The 26,555-nt window shown below is 40.8% G+C and overlaps 1 protein-coding gene across 1 annotated transcript in view; it reads right to left on the bottom strand.

Annotated features, from left to right (window-relative positions):
* Positions 1–26,555, bottom strand: part of LOC149250731 (NAD(P)-binding Rossmann-fold superfamily protein) — a 326,674-nt gene that overhangs the window by 52,554 nt on the left and 247,565 nt on the right. Inside the window, exon 9 of the mRNA XM_089453731.1 lies at positions 22,790–22,847. Within this exon, the coding sequence (XP_089309857.1) occupies positions 22,790–22,847 (58 nt within the window). The remainder of the gene's footprint in view (positions 1–22,789; positions 22,848–26,555) is intronic.

The following is a 26,555-nucleotide window of genomic DNA, read 5'->3' as shown; positions in this document are numbered from 1 at the left end:
TGGAGTGGTGTGATGATAGGCAGAGAATCGGTGGCTCTAATACCACTATTAGAAGAAAGAACGCCAATATGAAAATGTAGTTGTATAGATTATGTAAGTAAGTAAATAAGTAAGTGTATTATTGAATAAAATTTGAATGGTGATACAATGGCCTTCATGATGGTTTTTTATAACAGCATTCACTGGTTACGAAGAAGTTGGGTGATGTCTTTTAACCATAAACCCTTTCATAAATATTAATGAATTTTTTTTTGTCTGTCAATTTTGGTTTCATTACTTATTCAAAAATCTAATCATTACATCATGATTTCTGTTGTAGCCTCCTCACCTCACTCCAACCAAATTTTTTGGTGAGGAGAGGACTACTCTAAGACACATTTAAAAAAACAAGAGCTTGACAACATAACACAAAGAGATTAAGTACATAACCTGATACAAAAGATTGGGATATAAGCTGTCCAATAACCACTAAGTTGTCTCGACATTATTATACCAGATTTTCTCTATCATTCGATCCTCCTGGTGGACCATGACCCCTATGCACATGGAACTCCAAATGATCAATTCTTGCTTCCAAATCATTCATTTTTTCCCAAATACAGTGGAGATTGCGCTTTAAGGAGAGAAGATGATCAAGGATTTCTTCTTGAGAGTTCTCCAGATCATTGATAAAAGAAATCAACTCAATTTTGTCCTCATGATAGTTCCTATGAAGCCCATTGACAGAAACCCATAAGAAGCCTAATTGCTCCACTACCAGCGCCAATGATGGGGCTTGATCAGCCTACTCTGGATCTCCAACTGGACCCCTCTCGTCCTCCAGACCATTGTCCATATCACCGTCATCATCCATGATGTGAGGCTAGGGCAAAGATGACACCTCTCTTCGTTGCCTGCACCCCCCCGCGCGAGCCCTACCACGTTGCCATTCCATACCTACACTCAACCATAGACCACCTAAGAGATGTGCCCAGGCAGCAGGAAATATCCCAGCACTCCTCTTGGCCAAATACAACCTACAACCCCCAACTGACACGACAACACTCCTGGACGAAATAGCATAAACCTCCTTAACCCTAGGATTGAAAATACTGCTACACAAACGCTTTCCCCTCAGAAAATTCCCACCCACACAGACCTTCAGAATCCAAAGAACTCAGACAACAAACTCCTTTTCCTGATTATCTTCCCATACAAAATTCGACCTTTCACAAAGAGCACCGCCACAAAGAATGGAGACCAGGACTAAGAAGAGGGGTCCCCAAACAATAGACTCCCCAACCTCGACTCCACAAGTAACAATACGACTGACACAGGCTACAAAGACTACACAACCAAAGAGGAAGCCCCCCAACATCGAGTCCCATCGAACAACCAGAATGACTACACAGGACACCAATATCACTCACTTCTAGACAAAAATACCTCCTTCAAAAACAAGGTAAGTTCCCACAGAATCTTGGATTAGACTTACTCCTAGAGTTGTCACTACTCATAAACGCCAACTAGTACTAAGACAATAACCCCCGCCATACACTTTCCTTGCTTCCAGACTTAGCATACATGGCCAATAGAAGATTGAAGTGAATCCACTTACCTTTGACAGGAAATCCACTTCTAGTCGAAGATGAAGGCACTGCCACTTGAACACAAACCGCCCACACGAATTTCGAACCAAAAGTCTCTGCTAACGAACTCCACCTTGATAAACAATGCACCACTTTTCCACCAGGGTCCCAAATCCAGGATTGAAAACTCAAAATCTCCCTACGAAAATTACTCAAGGCCTCAGTCTCGCTACCGTAGATTCTCCTTGGGTCGACATCCTCCGAAAGGTTACTCACACAACCCTTCCAAGGTCCTCAATCAGACCTCCAATCCACCGAGTATTGGTTAATCTCCCAGAGCATACCAATGCACCACACCAGAACTGCCCACAAACAAGTATACCCCAATGTTCCCTCTTCTAGGTGAGTTCACCTGAACAGATGTGCCACCCTCTACCTACTCACCAAGCGTGAGCTTTTACACAGGTATATCTTCATTAATTCGCTTGGTTTATCACCTCCATCGAGGTATAAATATTAATGATTAAATTAACTAAATAAATAAATATTTATTTATTATTATTATTATATATACTATTTATTTAGTATTTGTTTATGAATTAATTATTCATAACAAACTCTCTTTGTACTCTTCATCTTCCATTAGTTTGAATTTTTCAAAGAGGAGATCTAGCTCTCATAAGCAACAATCTTTGTAAAGATTCCTCTTGATTTCATTGGAGGCCCTGGAGAGGCTTTTCTTCTTGTAACAAGCTAATCAAAGATCTCTTTTTCTCTTGAGGGAGCTTGGGAATTTTCCCATGGCATCCCACCTCCTCATTTAGAGAGAGGACCAGTCTTGGGTGGATTGACTCTTTCTTAGCTTAGTTTCTAATTTGCATGATTAGTTTACCTACATGCATATTTACTTGTTGATCTAATCTACCTCACGCATGGTTAATTCATAAAATTAACACATAGACACCACATTCTCCTAACTTTGCAAACAAACTTCTCATTTCTTGCATTAGTCTCTTGTATTGTACAATCATTTTTCATAGTTGCTTGAGTTACAACATTTGCAATCTTTTGGAGCAACTCAATTTTTTGCCTTTAAGCTGCAACACAAGCAAGTACTTTATATTTCCTTCGCAACTTTGATTGGTTCATTGATCAAATTTCTTTTACTTGGCAATTGTTTCACATGCTTATTGGTACATGCTTCATTGTTTATTTCATGTGTCAATTTGTGAAATACCATCTTGAATATCACATTTTTTATTGACATATATGTCTGAGAGCATCCTATTTTGAAGCAAACTTGCAATTTGTGTTTTGATCTAGCTCATTTCATTTATAACCAACTCATTTGGCATATGATCTATTATATTTTCTTTTGATGCAATTTTCATTTGAATGCTATATCACATGAGAAGATAGATGCTTCAAAGCTTATGAGTTGATGTTTTAAAGGCATTGAACTAATTTACATTTCATTGTTTCCATTGAATTGTTGGCACATGTTACTTTGAGCGCCAACATTATTAAAAGCACTTTGTCATCAACATATCTCATTGGAAGCATCTCACTCATCTTTAGGCATTTGCACATTAAAGTTAGAATTTTCACTAAAAAACTACCTCCAACCATAAGCTTGGTTGAATAGACATTTTAGGACCAAGTTTTCTTGATTTTTCTTCCATCTGATACGGAGCAAGGTTCCAACCACGTGACCCTGCAGTTATGGAGGTGGCTTAGTCCCCTTTTAGTAACAAAGGGACGTGGGATTTGTAAGGACTTGCAAGTCACCCCAATCTTTACCTTATAGTAAAAATTTGAAAGGGGAATTTCTCAACTTAGATTAGGCATTTAAAACTAACCAAGATAATTGCATTTCACATAATTTAGTTTTGATATCATCCTATCAAGTTATTTTATGAGCATTCTCCATTTCACTTGCAATATTTTTACATAATTGTTGCACTTGTCATCTAGAGATTTACTTTGCTCATGATTATTTGATGTTGTATCATTTCATTTGAGCATTTCCTTTATAAGTGCAATTTTCATTTACATTTTGAAGTTATATTTTATTGCTCATATTTCATATCTTGAGCTAACATTTTGTTTATGTGGGATTACTTGTAATTGTAACTTGAGTTTCTATTTCTATCTTGCAAGTACTTGATATTTCCATTTGAGAATTGTTTACAAGGCATTGGTTTATACTCTTTATTGTTGAATCGTTGTATTTAAATATATCTGTCACATAGCTCCATCATTTACACACTTTCCACATCCTGAGGCAAGTTACCTTTGAGAAGTAGCTCCTTTAACTTTAGTCTCCTAGAACGCATTTCACTTTACTAACCATTCTTAGGGACCACCCCCTTTAACTTAACTAGGAGAGAGCTTTAATAGAGTTGGGATTAGGGGACAACGCCTTCTCTAAGCATTGCCACCAAGGCCACACCTTGTGGGGTTGAGGATTTTTCCCACATTAAATTAGGTGTGTAGGCAAGGTGGCAACAACACCTAACGTGGAAAAACATTGTGGGCAAGGAGCCTGTTAGGCTTGGCATTATGAGATTTGCAACTCACTTCCTTACATTGCAATCTCTCAATTCTCAACAACAAAACTTGTAGAAAATGTTTTCTTGTGATGAACAAAATTTATCTCAGTGGGCTAGTAGACAAGATAGCAAAAGGAAAGTTTTTGACAACTCTTTTGGAAAAATTTTGCAGAGATTGTGAAAATTGGTAAGCCCCTTGTTAAGGTGTTATGTGTGGTGGATGGGGAAAATTTGGCCATGGACTACACCTATGAGGCTATCAATCAAGCAAAGGAGTAGATACAGGTAGCGTACAAAGATAAAGCAGGTAAATATGGGCCGATTTGGGAGATCGTCAACAACAAATGGAATAATCAACTCGATTGCTCAATACAAGAAACTGGGTATTTCCTGAACACAAGGTATCACTATAGAGCTTAGTTAGGAGAAGATCATACTAGAGAAGTCAGAGATGGGTTGTACACATGCTTGAAGCGCATGGTCCCTAATGAGTCTGAACAGATGGGAATACATAAACAGATCAACGTTTTCACTATGGCCTAATGTAACATCAGCAAAAACTTGGCAAAGATAGAGACTGATGTGGATCAACCAAGCAAGCTCCCAATTTAATTCCTTTTTTTGTTATAAAGTTCAATTGCTTATAATTCAAACTGTAAATACTTGCTTTTTAAGCCTATTACTGTTAAAATTGGCAACTAGGGCCAAACTCCACGTGGTCATCTTATTTATGGCAGTTGATATTTTTCTTGGATCCCTCTCATCGAGAGGTGTAGGATTGATCTAAAGATCATCCGATTCCGATAAGTATTCATGGAGTTATGAATTTATTTGCGTTATAAGACAATTCGTCAAGGTCGGCCAACAACCAAATAAACCCCACATGTGCTCAACGTTTTAGTATAAATAGAGGTGGCCTTCAAGTCATTTCAACACACACTTGGGATCTCTTCCTCTCTCTACCTATCTTTGGGTTTTAGTAGGAGGAGAGATCCTAAGGGATAACGTTGCCCTGATCCAGAGGGCAGAAAGTCAAAACTGTCGTAAAAGCAGGAAAAGCTGAAACTGTCGAAACTACCGAAACTGCCGGAAAAGTCGGAACTGCCGAAAAAGTCGGAACTGACTGAAAAGCTGGAACTGCCGAAAAAGTCGGAACTGATTGAAAAGTTGGAACTGCGAGAACTGCCGGAAAAGCTGGAACTGCCGGAAAGGCCGAAACTACCGGAACTGCCGGAAAAGCCGAAACTTTCAGAGAAGTCAGAACTACCGAAAAGTCGGAAAAGCTGAAACTGCTAGAACTGCCGGAAAAGCCGGAAAAGCTAGAACTGCCAGAAAAGCCAAAAAAGCCGGAACTGCTGGAAAAGCCAAAAAAGCTAGAACTGGCAGAAAAGCCAGAAAGGTGGAACTGCCGGAAAAGCCAGAAGAGCCGGAAAAGCCGGAACTGCCGAAAAAGTTGGAACTGCCGAGAACAACCAGAACTGTTGGGAACTGCCGGAGCATCTGTCTCCGAAGGAGAGCAGCATGCAAGGGACAACTAACTAACATTGGGACAGTTGTATGGTACTTAGCAGCAAATACACCAAGCATGCAATGTTACAGCTAGCATGCAAGGGGCAACTAGCATGCAACAACAAGCATGCTAGGGACAACAAGCAAGCAAGGGACAACAAGCAAGCAAGGTGCAACCAACACATAGGTTAGGATGGCAACATGGTGCAGCAATGGCACATAATGCAGCACAGTGATGGGTACAGTCATGATTAATGAAGCGTGATGAGATGCAGCATAGTGATGATGGGTGCAACATGGTGCAGCGCGGTGAGGTGCAGCATGATGACGAAATGCAGCTCAACGATAGTTGAAGGAGTCACCTTGGAGAATCAGTTGAAGCAACATGTCTTCAATTGATCTTATGTATCATCTTCTTAGAGATGATCTATGCTCTTATCTAGATAAGTCAAAGTGTTGACTTCTGTTGTAAACATACTATCTCTCTCTCTCTACCTGTGCTGAACTATTGAAGAACATATAATAAGAATTGATCAAGGGTTTCCCCACATTGGGCTTTTTTCCCTGGCTAGCGCCACATCTTGTGTCCTTTTGTCTTGGCTTGTCTTCTGCGATTTATGTTTATGTTCTATCTGCAGTTTACTTTAATGCTGATGTGATTGCTAATCTGGAAAAGATATGGAGCTAACTGTGAAAATTGAAATAAATTGCTCTAAGCATAGAACATAGCTAAAATTAACAATTACCCACCACCTATGGATGACCTCTATAGGAGAAATTTTCTCCTAGATTTGTCTTTAGCCGGCAGCCAACAACCCCTTGTAGTTGCCTGATAGCTCGATGTGCTATTATTCTCCACCACCTGGGCCAGCCATTGTGTGCCCTCGCTCATTTGTTATGATCGTATGTTTGAAGGTGGGCCATACAACCCCAAAGGTATGATCTTTCATTATGTAATCAGGTGTTTATGCTTGCTTTTCTTGGGCACATTTGGGCATGGATTAGTGCGGGAATTCGATGGAAAGAACGGACTTTGACTATACGCTTGTTCCCTTGCCTCAACTTGAGGGTTAATCTTGTATCCTAGTGTCGTGGGATCTCCTTTACTAGCTTTTAGCTTTAGGAGTGGCACTAAATGAGAAGCCCTGATTTTGGTTGCATGGTCTCGCTTCCCGATACCATTATCTCACTCCCTTATGCTCATTTTTCCCCATCTGGGTCCACATTTGTCCATTTGGTCCACGAGATGTTAGCTTCCCCGTCCCCTTGTCCACATTTCTGGTTGGGCCTAGAACAATGCCCCGGAGGTTGATGCAGCTAAAAAGAAAGATAAAAGCATAATATGGCCACATACAACAAGAAATGTGCCACAAAATGCAAAAAATCGTCAGGACAATAAAATTCAGTGGGTTGGAAAAAGCCAAACATGAGCTCTACCCCTTATAATTATGGCCATCACCCTGGTTCCAATGGCCCCTATGAGTGCCCCTAGCATCATTGAGGAACCCATGATTGTCCCAAACCCTGATGGGCGACAAACTGCCCCACCTTAAGGTGGTAATCACTACTATGTCTTACACATCATGCTCTCATCCCCTCGAGCCAGAGCAGTAGAATGAAGAAAAATCAATAAAAGGAAAAACGAATATGAAGAAGGGTGGAAAAACAAAGGTTGGGGTAACTCATGCACCACGATTACTTCCTCCTACATTCATACACCAAGGTGTGGGCCTCCTCCATCATAACTACCCTTGTACCATGGCATGTGGCTTGGAGCCTCCCTCTTTGTCCCTGCTCCATCCCATCATTATTTCACATGACACCTACCATTGATGGATGTACCATGAATCTGTCGTTCCCTTAGAGGTTGAAACCACCTAATAAAGTCCTCCATTAACCTCTCTTGTCAAGGAAGGAAACACCAATACATGTTCAAAGCCCATTTAGAAGGGCATGCCACCATGAAGTGTCCACTTTTGTCCTTGATTAGCAAGCTTATTTACTAAATTGCACTAATGAATTATTGTGCTGGAAGGTGACGAGATGCATTGGATCTTATACAGAATTGTAGATGGGTTCATCTTGAAATTGGTCTTCCTGTATGAGGTCTAAACCCTCCAAAGGGTCATAATGGCACTTGTGTCATGTCCCCATTTTTATTCGTCTTCATAGTACAACCAGGTTGGATTTCCAGGGCAGGGTATGACCACGTACATGGAGCAAGTTATATCATCAGGAGTTCCTCGGTATATTCCATCATCTGCACAGTTTGGCTTTCATTCCAGCACATTCCGACAACTTTCAGAAAACTGAGTTATTAGTGGGATTGACTCAATAAATTACGCTTAAGGTGGCATTCTGGGAGGAATACGTGGTAGAACACCTTAGTGTAAGAGATCGTTGGAACCAGAACAAGAAGGTCTACATGATGGGATGGTTAAATGAAAGTTTCAATGACCTGGGGAGACATGATCGCCAATTTACCAATTTCCCGCATTAAAAAGAATATTTTAATTGAATTAAAAGAGGGAAAAGTGCTCCATGATTATAATAATAGTAAAATAGAATGTTCTAGAGGAGTCCATCAAATCTATAAAAGAGGAGACCATCGCAGGACATCTTGGATTTGGTATTTTTTCTTGTATGAGAGGTTGAGAACTCAATTCTCTAATCCAGCAGTAGCCCCAAGACAGAATCCCTCGAGTGATTCAGTGAGAGTGGGCAAGCACCCATCTCTTCCCTTGGTGAATCCATTCAAGGTTCGCAGGTTGCATTTTGTTGATTTTTCAGTTTTTTTCGAGGCCAATTTGCGGCATTGTTGTAGATCTGTTTGAGACCAAATTATCTCAGTTGTATCGATTGTATGCGCATGTAAACCCCTGTTTATCCAATATAATAAATCTGAGGTTGTTCCCATTCATTGTGTTATGGGATTGCAGTGCTTTGCCTGTTTAATTTTACATGCAAATCTTCTATTAAATGTATGATATTTTTATGTCAAGTGCCTGTTCCAAATTTTCTTCATATGGGACACTATAGTGCTATCAGAGCCTTGGTCTTGGCTCAACCTGTGGGTTTTCCAGTTTCAGTTACCGCTATTATTGTTGGAAGGTTTTTCCAAAGAAGTCGTAGACGCAGTTCCTGCAAGAGGAGTTACTAAAAGGGGCTCGACAAATCTTTCTTGGTAAATGTCCTACAAATTTCTACCAAATTGTTGCGGGTGTAATGCAAATTCTACAAATGAGCCAAGTATATTAAAATTCCAATTTATCAAGGGCTTACTGAAAGGAGCCAACTAGATTAAGTGGGGCCGTGGAAATTTTTGACAGGAGCCCACTTTGGGGTTTTTTTATAAGGTCGTATTCAATCAATTTTTAAAAAGGGCCAAATAATATTTGAAGGGCCACCAGCTAATATAATTCAGAGGTTACATTATTCAAAGCCTAAGGTCGAATTCTTAAGGGGAACCGTCCAAATTTTGTTGATAAGGCCGACAATTTTCAGAGAGGTCCATAGTGTAAGTGCTAGATCGACCGTCATTCAAAATCAAAGGTGGATGGGAAGCTGAATTATTGCCTGTGCGTATAAACCCAAAGCAATTGTTGATTATTGAAAAACGACATTATTGATTCCTTGATTTGCTCAGAGACAAGGACCAAGTCTCTCTCATTCGTGAAACCCCATCGCAAAAATCAAACAAAGGCACAAGGCCTCTTGGGGTTGTTGTGCATCACATGCAATGACCAAGCTCAAATTCTATTTGTCAGGGAAATCAGAGAATAATTCCATGTGCAACTTGGGCGAAAAGTTGGTTAGGGGTTGTGTCAAATGTCTGGGGCCGAACTTTATCATTTAAGAACGCCAATCAAATTTTATTCTATAGATGTGAAAACCGATTTTTCCAAGAAGCCCGAAATTTTATTTAGCTAAGTCGCCATTTTTGAGCAAGAACAAACTAGGAGGCCGTAAACGAAATTATTGGCTTTGTCTGTAGAGCTTATCCTTTCCACTTAAGGGGGCCGAGAGTAATTTTCATTTGAAAGCGGAGTTTCTGAGTGGCTAGAACTATAAATCCAGCGATCCGCCATAAAATTCTAGGACAAGCAATCCCACCTGTAGCAGAGCCAAGTTTCTCACACTCGAGTAGAGTAAGTATACTCAAGGGGGAAACATTTAGTACACATAACAGGTGAGCACGCTAGCGTGGATTTGTCAACCAAGCGACATATATATATATATATATATATATATATAAGAGGCAGAAATCATTGGTCGACAACAGAGTTCCTGTTTTATCAATGGACCGAGGGAATTGCAGATGATCAAGCATGAAGTTGGTTCGATCAACGTCTTCTTTGGCATAACGCATCGAGCAGATAGGGAGTAATATAGTGTAAGTGCTTTGAACACTCCAGACATGTGCGTTGGTAAGGCGAGAGTATCCACGGCGTGTGAATTTTTCTTGCAGCAGACTGAGATTCTTATATTAAAGAGATTGAGTTCCAGGTTAGTTGTGGTTGCTTGCATCGAAGACTAAATTTCCCGTGCACTATTTTGGAGGCAGAGAATCTGTTGTCACTACTATATGTGTGGGCAAGAGTTCTACAGCGAACGAAAAAGCTAGAAGGGTATTTTCAATGATATGTTGTGCTACAGATTGAGGTTTTCTGAGCAAGTGGGTATTTTACAGAATTTGTTGGAGAGGAAGTTGATTTGAGCAGAGGCCAAATTTTCGTTTCGGAGCCATAATCACCTACAGGAATTGCAAAACCTACAAGAGCCAAAGTTGGAGGAAATTTCCCAAGTTCCAGCTATTCATCACAAAACCTTCTTCTATATTTTTGTTGGTCAAATCACTTCACAGAGGTTAGGGTGCTAGTTGTGGGATATTGCCCGTGGCTAGGCGTGATTTATCTCCACAAAAGTGTGACTTTGCTTGTTACCTCGGCAACGCATCTCACAACCAATTGTTGAGTGTCACCTCTAGTGGACTAATATGTGCCTATTAATGTCGACTGCCAGGTTCTATCTTCCTCAGTGTGTATAAATTTAAATGAGAAATGTCCATTTTGTAGGTGTCATCATTTTATTGAATCTCTGGTGGATGTATATCAGTCATAACTCTAAACTATTGTTACGTCTTGTAAGGTCAGCTAGCCATATATCAAAAATTATTGTTGTTGATGGAGATAGTGGGGTGCAAGTATGTTGTTTGCTCAGGTTGTTGAGTGTGTGTCAGAGAATTAGCACAGTTATGGGTTGCAGGGGCTGTCATATTTGTATTGTCCTGTTGTATTGAGTCTCTTGTCATACTACTAGCAGTATTTGTATAGAAGCATTGTAGTCAAAAGTAAGATTGCTAGTAGGATTTGATTCTAATATTGATGTAATGGTCAATAAATGTCCTAAGTGGTGAGAAAAATTGGCTGCTAGAGTATATCAATGTGTAGTTTATTACTCACTGATTGTAGCTGAACTACCATTACTTCCATATATGTTGCTGAACAATGGAGTTTCTAAGACACCTCATAAACCAACACAACAGCACAACCATTGATGCCTTAAATCACAATGCTTCTATGGACCAAAAACCCAAGCAGAACAACAAAATTTTCTCCAGAGGGGTCTATGCCATTCTTCAGAAAGAACAGCCAAAAGATGTGCAGAAGGGGCAAGAAATAGGACAAAAAATATTTTCTTTTGGGACAGAATTGAAACACATGAGGATCACTTGGAAAGTACTTTTCAAATTGGATGAACTGGATGCACTCCTTTCTGAAGTGAACCAATTAGAGGGAAAGAAATTAATTTGGGCTCTAAAACCAGCTATTCTTACTCTCATACAACACAAATTTTTAGAGGAACCTTGTGAAGGGGTTAGACTTCCAGTCACCTCACGTCTCAGTAACATTATGAGGTTGACCGCTTTTGTACCTCCTTACAATGATGATGTTATGAGGAGAGTCTTTAGACTAGTAGTAGAAACGTTTTAGGACTTGGACCACAATGCGTGCTCAACCTTTGGGAGGAAGCTTTATATTTTAGGAGGCATGGCCATGACTAGGACTTATGAGATCATGTTTGATATGGAGTGTGACGGTTTGATCCTACAAATGTTCCAATGCTTCTTCAACATTAGCAAACATCATCTTGATAGAGTCGTAGTACACATGCAGTCCATCTTGTCATCATGTATGAGAGGTCGAAATGCCATTTGTCGGGAGTTGGAATCTTGATTGTTGTCTATTTGGAGGAGAAAGCAATTAGTCTCACCTGTTGCTTATGAGCTAGCTGAGAGGTTGGTTGAGCAAAACATTGAGTTGTTCAAGAAGCTGTTGACCAAGGAGGAGCAGCTCAAGATTGGGGGATCATGCAACAAGAATGAGGTGAGGAGGAAGGTACTTTGCCTTGCCTGCAAGGGACTTTGGGGACTTGACCACTCATGCTTGAGTGACACTGAGGAGATGACAGCAGTAGAGCAGGGAGATATTCTTTATGTCTGTCAGGATGACAGCTCTTCCTTGGGTGAGTCCATGGGTTCATACGATGGTACCTCCGAGGAGCACGAGCAGTGAAATGGAGTTGATGACAGTAGCCCATATATGCATCCATGTGTGGCAGATGAGTATGATGAGCAGTTGATTGTTCCCATGAGGGAAGGAGATCTAGGAGCAGATGATCGTCAGATGATTCAACATAGAGGAGCATGAGACAGTTGATACACAAAGTGTGCGGGATGGGCCATTTTTGGATAGTCAACTAGTGGCTCACGTTGAGCCCATGGTGGAGGATGAGCAGACACCCGTGGGGCCAGTCATTGGAGTGGAGTAAATAGATGTGTAGGCAACGTCCAAGGAGGTAGTGTTTGCAGACATCTGTCCTCAAGAGGTGTTGGAGGTTGGCGGAGTAGTTTTGCAGGAGGCTAGTATGCAGCAGGAGCTGTTGGAGATGATGGTGCATCCATCTTTGGGTCTACCCATTGATGGGGTGCAAACAAATGTAGCGGCAGCTAGCAAAGCTGCAACATATTCAGGAAACAGTCCTCTCCAAAATTTCATACACAAGGCTTGCAGCACAGTTTGCCCACTTTTTCCCATTACAGGGAGAGAGGCAGGATTTCTTGGACATGTTTTGATTGTCCAAGTGGAGCATCAGGAGTTAAGCATGGACCAATATCAACATAGCAAATGTATTCCTTACACAGGAGTCCATGCATTGGATCGGCGAGAGATCAAGAGTTGGTACCCTACTGATGGAGTATCATTTTTAGTCAAAAGCATTGTATTGCAAGAGCCCTTAGAGTTGAGGGATGTTACATGCTTTAGTTGGCAGCAGGATATAGGTTGGTCACTCATCAGTATCTCAGCATAACATCAGCATGATGAGATTGACCTTGGTTTATGCCGAGAGTTGGATTGGAGAGAAGTGATGAGGTGGTACACAGTTGATGGGGCAACACTCACAACAGGAGCTATAGCACAACAGGAGCCATGGAGCATTGGTGCTCCTTCTTGGTGGCATTGGGATCCAAGCGGATCTACTAGTAGCAGGTTGAGTCAGAGACAAACAAGGGATCCAGGTATTGGAGAATCCAGTCATCTTTCAATAGCTTGGAGGCGTGACATGGACGAGTGGTTCGTATGGGATCCATGCATTGGGTCTCAATGGCGTTGGGCCACTAGATTGGTCCACAGGTTTGGATTGCTTGAGGGCAAGCAGTCTTGGGGCAGGAGAACTATCATGTCCCCATTTTAATTCTTCTTCATATTACAGCCAAGGTGGATTTCCAAATCAGGGAATGGCTACGTCCGTGGTGCAGGTTATGTCATCAAGGGTCTTGATGGAGTTTTTAGGAGTTTCTATTATGCCCGACGACATTCGCTTGGTATATTCCATCATCCGCACAGTTTGGCTTTCATTCTGGTGCATTCTGACAACTTTCAAAAAACTGAGTTATTAGTGGGCTTCACTCAACTAATTACGCTTAAAGTGGCATTCCGGGAGGAATATGTGGAAGAACACCTTAGTGTAATAGCTCGTTGGAAACGGAACAAGATCTACATGATCGGATGGTTAGATGAGAGTTGCAATGACCTGGGGAGACATGATGGCCAATTTACCATTTTCTCGCATTAAAAAGAATATTTTAATTGAAATAAAAGAGGGAAAAGTGCTCCATGGTTAAAATAATAATAAAATAAAAGGTTCTAGAGGAGTCCATCAAATCTATAAAAAAGGAGGAGGATACCATTGGAGGACATCTTGGATTTGGTATTGTTTCTTGTATGAGAGGTTGAGAACCCGATTCTCTACTCCGGCAGTAGCCCCAAGACAAAAACCCTCGGGTGATTCAGTGAGAGTGGGCGAGCACCCATCTCTTCCCTTAGTGAATTTGTTCAAGGTTCAAATGTTGCAGTTTATTGATTTTTCAGTTGTTTTGGAGGCCAATTTGTGGCATTTTTGTAGATCTGTTTGAGACCAGATTATCTCAGTTGTATGGGTTGTATGTGCATGTAAACCCCTGTTTATCTACCATAATAAAGTTGAGGTTGTTCCTGTTCATTGTGTTTTGGGATTGCGGTGCTTTTCCTGTTTAATTTTACATGGCAATCTTTTGTTAAATGTATGATATTTGTATGTCAAGTGCCTGTTCCAAATTTTCTTCATTTGGGACACTATAACTTGTAGGGTGAGCGTTGAGAGCTATGGGCCTCCAGCAATGTAGAACATTGATTACCACACCATGGGATTCTTCAACACCACCACATTTCTTGTTCGTGCCTCAGTTATACAGAGATGAAGATGCACTTGGACCACATTGCCCAGCCAGTTACACATTGCACTCGACACTTGGCAGCTGATATCGGGCCCAGAAAAGCTTTTGTCTTTCCCAGGGAGACATGGGAGGGCATGTGTCATCTTCTAGCCCTCGATGAAAAAGCATCAACTTAATCTTTAGCCATTTGGACACCCATTTGGAGCCCACACAACCCAAATTGGGGTTTGGAGATGTTTTGCAACATTTGGAGGGCATCCCCCTCTTATTGATTATTTTTGAGGCCCTCGCTCTCATCCTTAGCACATGAGGCCTCAATGTTTCCCTTCTAGGCCCCCACATCAGCCTAACGTGGCCCTAGGAAGGCTTATTCAATTTATTTTATGAGCTATCATGGTTGGCTTATAACCATGGGCGGGTTACTACACATTTTTGGCATTGGAGGGGCTTCTTCTTTTCATTTTTGAACTCTTAGATCATGTATAAAGAGATGAGGCCTAGCCTCGTTCTAAACATCATCACTTGGCTCTTTGATCTCTCTCTTGAGAATTTTAGACCTGCAATAGGAGGACGAATTCAGATGTTATTGATGAACTGTGCTATTTGGATAATTTCACTATCATAATTTGGACCTTCTCTTTGGAATTTTTGTGTATGGATATATTCTTCATCATCTTTAAGCTATGTTGCACGAAACTTCTAGGAACCCTACATTTCCAGCCGTACATATACCAGAAACGCTGAAATTGAACCGAAACTTGGCCAAAGCTTGACCAATCATGTAATTATCTATGAAAGTTAATATAGACTTGGTTTTCATTCTAAATGTCATCTATGGGTCTTATTCCCTTTTTTCTTGCAAGATAATGTGTAATTCACTTATATAATATATATATATATATATGGCATTTCGACTGACGTTTCCATTTTTGGAAGGTGATGTTTCTAAACGTACCCGTACTACGAAACGTTTCGGCGTTTCGTGCAACATAGCTTATAAGTGCCTTTTTAATGCTATATTTTTTATCTAATGAATCTCTAATGGATGGAATCTTGTCTTATGGTTTTTAATGTGGCCTAATTAATGAAATTTTGTTAGAACATTGAAGCTATTGGAAATTTTGCATGTGTTACTCATAAGATGATGAATGACTGAATGTTCCTAGAGGGTTATTTGCATTTGCATCCTTGAAACTCCATAATAAGTGTCATTGAACTTTGAAGTGTAAAAGTCTAAAGTTTTCATGTAGTTGCATCCATAGATAGTGAAGTTGCTTCTTTAAGCCTCCCTGCAAAGCGAGTTGCCATTTCGTGGTTTATCCTTGACTCCAATTCTACCAATAAGCAAGCATTGGGTCTAAGATCCTTGGTGATCACATCTTTCTTCGTCCCTTTAAGTACAGGGAGGCCTCTCTAGGGATTGGTGCAAATTCAATCTAAGGAGTGTGTTTTAAATTCTGCTTGGATATATCTCTTCCTTAGTGTCTCCTATAGTGGTCCTCACATTTTGATGCAATTCCTACAGTCGAATCACTAGAAATTTGATGCCCTAGCCATCACACCAAGTGGGAACCCTAGACGCTAATCCTTCAACTTGGGGACCCTTTGAATGTTTATGCTTTAGGACTTATTGAAGTATATCATTCACAACCTTTTCTCTTGCCTACCTTGACCTTCGATGAACTTTTATCTCGTCAAATATCTTGAACCTAGGTCTTGTGTACTCTTTCTTTCAAGGGGTTCTTGGAAAGTCTTCCTAGCTTCTACCAAAGCTCATACTTTCATTGAAACTTTCCATTGAATGAACCACCTTGCCTCACTTCAAAACGTATCCTAAACACATCTATCATAAGTGAGGGATATTGGGACTCCTCCCGTCAGTGAAAATCCAAGAAGAGAACGGGACTTAAGTTGTGGTGATAGTGGGCCTTTGTCCCAGGGTGTTGTTATTCCCTCTAGCTTTAGTCTATTTACTAGGCCTACTAGTTTGTGCAACAACAAAGCCAAACTTAGAATCTAAATAGTTGTACAATAAACTAACTATAGTCTTTGTCTTTGCAGCACATTGGTGGGAGTCATTTGGCAACAAATGCCCTCAATTGCAAAAGTTTGCAATTAGAGTCCTCAACCAAAATTTCAGCTCTTCTTTGGTTGTGAGTGAAATTGGCTTATTTTTTAGCAGATTCACATGAAGAATAGAAACCGCTTGGAACAAAAATGGTTAAATGATCTCGTCTTTGTGCAATACAACTTCCCTGATTTCTCCCTCTTATCATCATTACACTCAAGATGTTGGACCTCTTTCAATTGAAGCCTGGCACCAAGGTAGTGGCATCTTCCTAGTAGTGTTTCCCATTCCATGTCTCACTTGATCATGAGGGTATGTTTTAGGTGGTTTCTCACAAATGCATTAAATATCCCTTGAGGAATGGCTTGATCCTTCTGCAACATAATAAAGACAACATCTAGCCTAGCATGAGCGCACTTATGAATTACAACCTCAACATTGTATCCCTATAAATGAGCGTTAGCCCTTCAGGAGCCTCAACCTGTTAATTTCTAGTAGCATCGGATGTGCTCTAAGTCTCAAAATCTGCAGGGAGGCTTAGACACACGCATTCTCCAATACCCAGAAATCGTTTTGGTAAATTTCACCCAAAGACAGTTTTATTAAAATAATTAATTTTTTTAATGGGACCCTAAGTCTAAACTTAGGAAATTAAAATAATTAAAGTGTATTAATCTAACTATTGGTGAAATTTCTAGAAGAAGGCGAGGATCAAGCCAAAATGATCTAAGCCATTGATTAGAAGTTAATCTAGGTCGTTGGTTGTCCAACAAAAAGATATAAGAAGAGGCTTGAGAGGCACTTGGAGAACACATCGAGTAGAGTTCAAAAGATCGAATTTCTGCAGCAGAGCAGCTATCAGTGAGAAATTCGAAGTGAGCTTTTGCAGTGAGGGGCAGGGATAGTATCTGGTGAGGAGTCTTCTTGGGCCGGCGAGTACAAGGCAGAGAGGACAGAACAGCATCCAAAGAGAGGATGACGCTGGTCCACGTAGTTGTGACGCAATGGCAGCATAGAGCCTAGAGGGAGATAAAATTCCTGCTGAGGAAATTGAGTTTCAGAAGTCGAGAACTGGGCTGTGAGACCAAGAGGCTGGAAATCGAAGTTTCTAATCAGCAAAAGGTCTGAAGGAGTAGCACAATCCCTAGCAGAGGTGACATAGAGACTGCGTGGGGTTGACGCAGTTTTGCATAGAAGTTGATGCAGAAGAGACGAAGAGCCTCTATTCCGGCGAGATCAGAGTCGAATTCTTCCAATGACAGGGTGAGAGCATCTCACTCCTTGTTTTGTCCAGTTTCTCTCTATATAGGATAGCCAGTTGGGCATCCAATGAATTGTACTCAAAATTACTACTGCATAATAATAAAACCCTCAACTGCTGCACCGGTTTTCCCACACTAGATTTTCCGGGGACATTTGTCCAAAAATAACTATGTAGATGTGTTGTGTATTTGCTTCTTGTTCAGTTTCTTGTTTCTGCATTTTATTTTATGTTTACTGTAGGAAACAGTAAATAACTTTGTTCAATAATTAACAAATAGAAAAAATGTAATCAGTTGTTGCAATAGAAATTTGGGGCTTCCAAATTTTCACATGGTATCAGAGTTGCGGATGAAAGAAGAGAACAGTGCCGAAACAGCCCAGCACTGAAGGAGGAAGGGCGTTCAAAATTCTTGCAAAGGTAGCAATTTGAATCCCAGAGGGATTGTGCAGTTCATGCCAGGAGGGCAAGATTTTCGTGGTAAATCTCTCTCTGAGTGACTTGCCAAAGAGCTAGGATTTCCAGAACGAAAATTGTCAGCGTCAGAGGGAGCAGTGCAGCAAAAGCTTCAGCAAAGAGGGGTTTTTCGTGGGACGCAGTTTTCTGCATGCAGTTGCTGGGCAGAAAGACGTCAAAAGGAAGAAGAGAGACACTTGAGGGAATTTCTTCCTCAAAAAATTCCTAGCCAGGGAATTTGAATTCTCATTTGCTGAGCAGCAGCAGGAGAGAGAAGGTCATTCGACTTTTTCGATTGGCAGAGATGGCAGCCAGTGGATTGAGGGATCAGGATCAGTTGGATGGTTCATCCAACTATGTGATCTGGAAGGCAAGGATGTCGTGCCTTCTGGATGAACATTTTCTCAAGAACTACATCGACAGCGTGGTAGCTGAGCCCGCAGATCTAGATCCACTCAAGAAGTACAAGGGAGAAATGGTAAAGACCAAGAGAATTATCCTCGACGGAGCAAAGGATCATATAGTCTGTCACATCTTTGGTAGAGACACTGCCAAGGAGATGTGCGATGCCTTGTCGACGCTATATCAGGGATCTTTCGAGCAATGGAAGATGTACTTGGAGCAGAAGATGAGATCTATGCAAATACAGAAGAGGAAACGCATTGATCCGTTCCTGACTAAGCTTCAGGAGACCCGAGACGCGTTGGCAGTTGTGGGCTCAATACCTCAAGGCTCTGAGATGGTAAGACTCGCCCGAAATTTAGTATCTCAGTGGCAAGTCTTTGTCTAGAGCATCCTAAGCAGGGTGACTCTGCCAAACTGGGATGGAATGTGGGCAGCTCTTAAGCAAGAGGAGTTGAGGAGAGACATGGTTAAGTGTTAACTTGACGGAAGCAGCAGCAGTGAGTCAAGCCCCAGGAGGAGGAAGAGAATGCAGCCCTTAGATCCAAGGGGCAGCGAGAGTAGCGGAAGAAGAAGAAAGATGTTTCCAATATCAAACGCTTCAGGTGTGGCAAATTCAATGCTTCAAGTGTGGTGAATGCTTCAAGTATCCTCTCAAGAACAAGGAAAAAGATGAGAAGCATGATCCGAAGGTTGCAGCCGTGAAGATCGAGGAGGAGTTCACTATGACAGTCCAAGCATCTCCAAGAGGGAGGTGGGGTGATCTAGAGTTGTAGTTAGAAAGGACTGCAAATGGGTAGGATCCTTGATGATTCCACCTCTCGGATCAATTCCTTGTTACAGGAGCCCAAATCAAAAGTAGCAGGATGGACCAGTGTCGGTGCAAAGGAGTGTCGGAGTGATAGTTGCAATGGCTAGGAGCACCAAACACTGAGCAGCGCAAAGCAAAGTTGGCAACAATGCAGTTGGCACAGAGCAAAGGTTAGCAGCAGTACAAAGGCTTTAGTGGGTCAACGTAGAGACTAGCAGCAATCATAAATTCTAGCAACAAGATGCATCATACTAAACACTTGTTCAGTAATTTGGGATGCTTTTCCGTTGTTGATGCAGTAGCAGCAGCAGTTGGAGAAGGTTGCAGTGCAAATGCAATATTGGTAGTGGCAGTGGCAGTGGTAGTGCTAGTAGCAGCACAGATGCAAAATTGAGAGGGAGTTGCAATACGAATGCAGTGTTGACAGTGGCAGGGTCAACAGTAGTACGGATGTAGCGTTTGCGCAGTAGTTAGTGGACAAGATGTCAAACATCGGCAGCACAGAAGGAGATGTTATAGAACAGAGTGATGCTCCAGCAAGGTGCATTACTAGGGCACATTTCTCACTAAGAGGGAGTGTTGACTTATAGTAGCATCGGATGTGCTCTAAGTCTCAAAATTTGCAGGGAGGCTTAGACACATGCATTCTCCAATACCCAGAACTCGTTTTGGGAAATTCCACCCGGAGACAGTTTTATTAAAATAACTAATTATTTTTAATCGGACCCTAAGTCTAAACTTAGGAAATTAAAATAATTAAAGGGTATTAATCTAATTGTGGGTGAAACTTCTAGAAGAAGACAAGGATCAAGCCAAAATGATCTAAGCCATTGATCAGAAGTTAATATGGGTCGTTGGTTGTCCAAAAAAAAGATATAAGAAAAGGCTTGAGGGGTACATGGGGAGCACATCGAGAAGAGTTCAAAAGATCAAATTTCTGAAGCAGAGCAGCTATCGGTGAGAAATTTGAAGTGAGATTTTGCAATGAGGGGCAGGGATAGTATCCGGTGAGGAGTCTTCCTTGTCTGGACAATATAAGGCAGAGAGTACATCACAACGTCCAGAGAGAGGCTGACGCTGGCCCACTGATGTAGTGGCAGTGCAAAGCCTAAAGGGAGACCAAATTCCTGTCGAGGAAATCGAGTTTCAAAAGCCGGAAACCGAGGTGTGAGACCGGGAGGCTAGAAATCGAAGTTTCTGGTCAGCAGAGGGTCCAAAGGAGGAGCAATGCAGTCCCTAGCAAAGGTGACGCAAAGACTGCGTGGGGTTGACGCAGTTCCGTGCAGAAGCTAACACAGAAGGGATGTAAGCCTCTATTCCAACGAGATCAGAGTCAGATTCTTCCATTGACAGGGTGAGAGTATCTCACTACTTGCTTTGTCCAATTTCTCTCTGTATAGGATAGCCAGTTGGGCATCCAACGAATTGTACTCAGAATTAATACTGTATAATAACAAAACCCTCAATTGCTACACTAGTTTTCCCACACTAGGTTTTTCCGAGGACATTTGTCCAAAAACAACTGTGTAGATGTATTGTGTATTTCCTTCTTGTTCAGTTTCTTGTTTCCACATTTTATTTAAATAGTGAAGGCTGCAGTGTATTAGTTTCAGTGTTTACTGTAGGAAACAGTAAATAAATTTGTTCAGTAACTAACAAATAGAAGAAACGTAATTAGTTGTTGTAGTAGAAATTTGGGGCTTCCAAATTTTTGTACCTCCAGATGATGAAATGTTGAGATAAGAAGTTAGGTCATTGGTAGGATTCATGATCTGGCCCAGAGGACCCACAATGCTCCCAGGCTGCCTTGTACCTATTTTATCGGTGTTGCCTTGTTCTCAAGTCTAGATGAGGATGGTGATCACTTGAGACGCTTTTGGAGGGCTTGAACACCTTTTCTTGATGATGACACCATGCTCTAGGGTTGTCAAATCACCCATGCAAACCCTATGATGGTGATGCATGGCACCTTGTTGATGACATCTTGGACGAGGAGTTGTGACTTGGAGATGCACCCATTCATTGTGATGAGTTGTCTTGCAGTGAGGAGCACTCCTAGACCGATTTTGTCACCTTGTTTGATGGAGATGTTCATTAAACAGGATGACATCATGTTGGAGGGCTCTTTCTCCCACACGTGGAAAGGATGTCATTTTATTATGTTTTATCATTATGTGAAGTTATTTTTAGGTCAACTTGTGACCTATTAACCTTGTTGAACACTTAAAGTTGATTTTAGGGATTTTGATTGTAAATCAATAGAAATTTGACTTGGTAACCCTCCCATAAATAGATGGGAGTCAAATTCCCTTGGATCATTGACACACACTCATTTATCTCTCTTGCAAAGATTTCACATTAGTTATCTTCTTTTCTCTTGGATCCAATGGCTAAGGAATACGAAGTATCTTGGGGAGGATATGTTTTGCATGGAGAAGGCTTTCTATGGATTGATGAAGTGATACTTTGAATAGTGTAAGTTTAATGTTATTTTCTTCCATTTTGCATGAAATTGTTGAAATTAGGGTTTGTCATATGCCATATTAAAAAGTGCAATATCTTTCATGAACTCTTGTTTCTTATTTATTTATATAAAAATTGTCATCAAGTGTTCATCAAAGGAACTAGATTTGCACCCTTTGACCTTAAATCTCCTAAAGAAGAAAGTCGCTAGGGTTTTGGAAGTGATGTGAACTTTCCTTCCACCCTCAGTGAGAAGCCATTTAGGTGATAGTGGTGGCTGACCCTATTGTTGTCCTAAGACTTAGGGTGTTGCCCCATTCATAAATTATTGTTTCTTTTATATATCTATGTTTGGAGGGTCCTTGGTTGCATTATCTGGAACTAGTTGGTTCAGTGAAAATAGATGGGTTCAGTATTGAATCGGCCTTTTGCGGTTCTGTGCCACCAATTGGACCAGTTTAAGCTTCAAAACAGTCAGACTGGTTGGTTCCACCGGTTCCATTGTTTCCGATGACTAATGGATGGCACCCAATGTAAACACATCAACGATAATTATTGCACTTGACTTAGTAGGGTCATTGAATGAGGCAAGTAACAAAGCCATTGACCTCAAGAAATCAACCCCAAGACCTCCTATGTGAAGGTCAAACCATTCAAGAGCTTGATCTATCCAGCTGGGTTGGAGAAAAAGAAAAAAGATACATAGAGTCTAGACACACACACATACATATATAGACACACATACTATCAACTCAGATTTTAAGGTCAACGCCATTCATCATGACCCAACTCTTCAATACCATGTAAACTAATCACATAGTTCAATTGTATCATCACGTTGTCAATTTATCAATCATTAATTCAGATATATCTTTGTACATCCTATGCAAGTAAATTTTATCTCACAGGTCCATAACAATTACCTCTTTAAATTTCAAAAGTATCAAATTTGTCACAGATGCAGGTTTTGAACGATCCCACCTACACAAGTAAAAAAATATCATAGCAAATACACAAGTCAGGCTACTATACTCAACAACAAAGGAGCACAATGTAGTTAATAAAAATATTCTGGATTAATATTAATCTAAGAACTAGATTACTCATATGCAAACAAGTCTAACAAACTCAGAAATCTTTTACCTGCATTTTGTTTCTATCTTTTGAACTAAAGTAGTTTATTTCAACATTCAATGCAAGTTTTGAATGACCAACACAAGTAAACTGTTTACATATCTGGTTGCAAATTGAGGTAGGCATATCATTTCTGAAATACTAACCCTCAATGCAAGGTGCAATGCAAACTTAATCCCTGTTTGACCTAATGTGTCGAATACTTATTGTATTAAAAAAGTTATGTTTTCCTTGTATTAAAGAAGGTGGGAGTTCTAATGAATAAAATAAACATGAAAGTTACATTTAAACTGGTTACATATGTAGTTGCAAATTGAGGGAGATATATCATTTCTGAAATAGTGACCTTGAATGAAAGATGTGATTCAATGTTTATCTCTGTTTGACCCAAAGTGCCCAATATATTTTGTGATAAAAAAGCAATGTTTTCCTTCCTTTAAAGAAGGCAGGAGTTATAATGAATAAAAGAAACATGAAAGTTCTACATACCACATGCAAAGAAATGCACAATAAGATAGGATAAGTTAATTTTATTAATGTCCAAAGAATGGTTACAAAAGTAGGTCAATGGCATTGAGGAATACAACTAGTATGAAATTTGAATACATGTGGGAGTGCAAGTGCGTGAAAATTTCTGAATCTAGACACAAAAATCCTACTGCAGTTACTGGTTTAGCATCTCCTACTTGTTATTTTATTCAACAAGTTATTTCATTTATAAACAGTGATGAAAAACACTACTACAGACTACACAGACATACAGATCATAAACTGAAACAATAGATGAGACAAACACACAACGGACACCATTATTTTTGGACAACATGTCCCCGGAAAAACCCAATGAGGGAAAACCGGTGCAACAGATAGATTGTTTGTATTATTAAGCAAGCAGAATCTGAGTACAATTGGTTGCCTCTCACACCAGCTAACCTTACAGAGAAATCAAGGCAGCAAGAAATACATACAAGGGTTTACCTCGTTCTCCAAGTCACAACTGATCCACTGCGTAGCTTGACTCCGGCTAACACTGCGAAATCCCAACGCAATCACTGCTTGGGCCAACGTCTTGCCTCTAGGAGACTGCAGCACCCTTTCTACTAGATCGATTTGCTGGAGGAAGACTATTGTTCAGCCCTCCCGGCTCAAAGCCTCGCTTCTCCTACAAAATCTCAGACTTCTGACGAATACTCTGCACTGCCACTGCAAGAGACCCTCCTGGCCTATGTCAGCAATGCACGAGCCCCTTCCTGGACTTTGTAGGCCTCTGTGTTGCCTCTCTGATGCTACTACTACCTCTCTGCCACGTACTCTTTGGCTCGGAACACCTTTCCAATCCAAATCTCTGCTTTCGCCCCTCTCACTACAACTCAGATCACTTGTTCGATTTTCTCAACAAACCACGCCCCAGAAAAATCGAACTCACTGATCAACTTGGTGTCTCTCCAACTGACCCTCAAGCCTCCTCTTATACTTTTCATGTTGATGAATCAATGGTCGAGATTAAGTCCCTAAACAACGGCTAAGATTGAAACAGACTTGATCCTTGTCTCTTAGAAGCTTCTCACCCATATTTATTAATACCCATTAATGTTTTATTTTCCTAAGTTTAGACTTAGGAAACCCATTAAAAATATTAATTATTTTAATAACGCACAATCCAGGTGGAATTTCACCAAACGATTTCTGGGTCTTGGAGATCTTATGTATTCTAGCCCCTCCACAAAATTTCAGTGCTGGAGCACATCCGATGCTACCCAAATCAACAAGTGCAACTCCTGAAAAATGTTGAAAATAACATATAGAAAGAAACAAACCTATAGTAGTAAATCCTCAAGATAAAACACTTATGTAATTGTGACAAAGGTACGATGATGCGAAATACAAACATTGAATATATCCAAGGTTGGGAAACTCGACAACTCAAGAACCTAGAGAGAGAGAGACAGAGACAGAGAGAGAGTGGCAATGATGTCAAGGTCTCCAGGCTCTAAAGGCCGAATGTGAGGGGGCTGAACTAGGTATTAGCTCACTATTAGAGTCCTTTGGAACTATCAGGGGGTCTAGCTGTATGATCCTGGGGGGTATGTAGGAGCATGGGATACTCAAAGCATTCACAGTCGACAGAAAGAAACTCTAGATAGATCTTTGGCTACTCCTCTGGATCTAGGAGCTAATTTGATGGGTGGAAGGTTGTGATATTCCCACTTAGCAAGGTTGCTAAGTGAAATATCGATTTTGACCAATTTTGTCAAATTTTGGGATGCAACTTAGGAAAAGTGGGTTATGGGGTCCCACTTGCAATTTTGAGGTGAAAACAGGCTCCAACATAAGGGAAAAAGAAAAATCAAATTGTTAGTGGATGGTGGGGGCCACTGCATAGGGAAATACGCTCCCCTTGGCTAATACGCTCTCATGGAGGGAAGAGAGATGAGGAAATTGATGGATGGGACCCACATGGAGAATTGGAGGCTCAAGACTAAAATAGGAGGTGCATTCATCATTTGGGCATCTTTGATCATTTGACATTCACACTTAGCTAGCACGCTTGAGCTGAGAGCCAAGTATGCACGTGCTATTGAGCACACGAGATTTTAATGCGAGAATCTCACCCTACCTTTGGTGGAATTCAAGTGCCAACCCAAGGAGGTGATTTGCACTACATTTGACTTGATCCGAGAGCTTATCTAGCAAATTTGTTGAGCTGGTTCAGTAGGTTGGGCACAGAAAGGGGAACACACAACATTTGGAGTTGGTTGTGGAGCTGGGAGTTTGTTGGGATTTCAAGGAAAGACTAGGACCACCATTCGTTGGAGATTTGGAGCATTGTCTGGGCTCCATTTTGTGTAAGATTGCTATGTCAATCAGCCACCATCAAAGACTGCATGAGTCTGCGCAGTGGTGCCTTTGTTCCACATGTGGGAGCCTAGGAGAAGGTGGTATTGGCACTGAGAAAGGCTGTTGCTTGTGGGGTAATCCCAGAGGGGAATTTTGTTGAGCATTACAGCCATTTTTGAGGCCATCAACAATGTTATTTTTTGGAGGGTCGATATACCCAATAGCTGGAGGAGAGCATGGAAACATCCCAAATACCAAATTAGTTTTAGAAGACATGAAAACATGCATATTTTTACATAAATCAAGATAGATATGGCATCCATGATTCCATTGTACATCACTGATTAATTATTCGAGCATCAACCATCTATATTCTAGCAATTACAAACATACATCAAATTTTTAAGCATATTATAAAACATAAAGCATATTACCTAGCAAGTGAGCAACTGTTAACATTAGTCATGTCCAAAATTCAAAAAAATAATGTTTACAAAATAGGCCACTTGGCAGACACCAAGACAAAAAGGTTCAAATTCACAACAAGCCTACAAGTCTAATGATTAATCTATGACAAAAGTAGTAAATTGTGAATATATCTACTAATCTCTCCTCCTTCTACCAAGAAGAGTATGTAGCGATGGGCCTCCACATGGTGGCAATGAAGAAGATGTGCCCGTGGAATTTGTGGCACTGAAATTGATGAAGATGAAGCCC

This window comes from Pinus tabuliformis, chromosome 7, assembly GCF_031772625.1.
Source record: "Pinus tabuliformis cultivar Carrire ecotype Pingquan chromosome 7, CPIR1, whole genome shotgun sequence".
Classification (NCBI taxonomy): domain Eukaryota; kingdom Viridiplantae; phylum Streptophyta; class Pinopsida; order Pinales; family Pinaceae; genus Pinus; species Pinus tabuliformis.
Note: the sequence above shows the minus strand (reverse complement) of the source record. Positions and strands in the feature narration are given on the sequence as shown.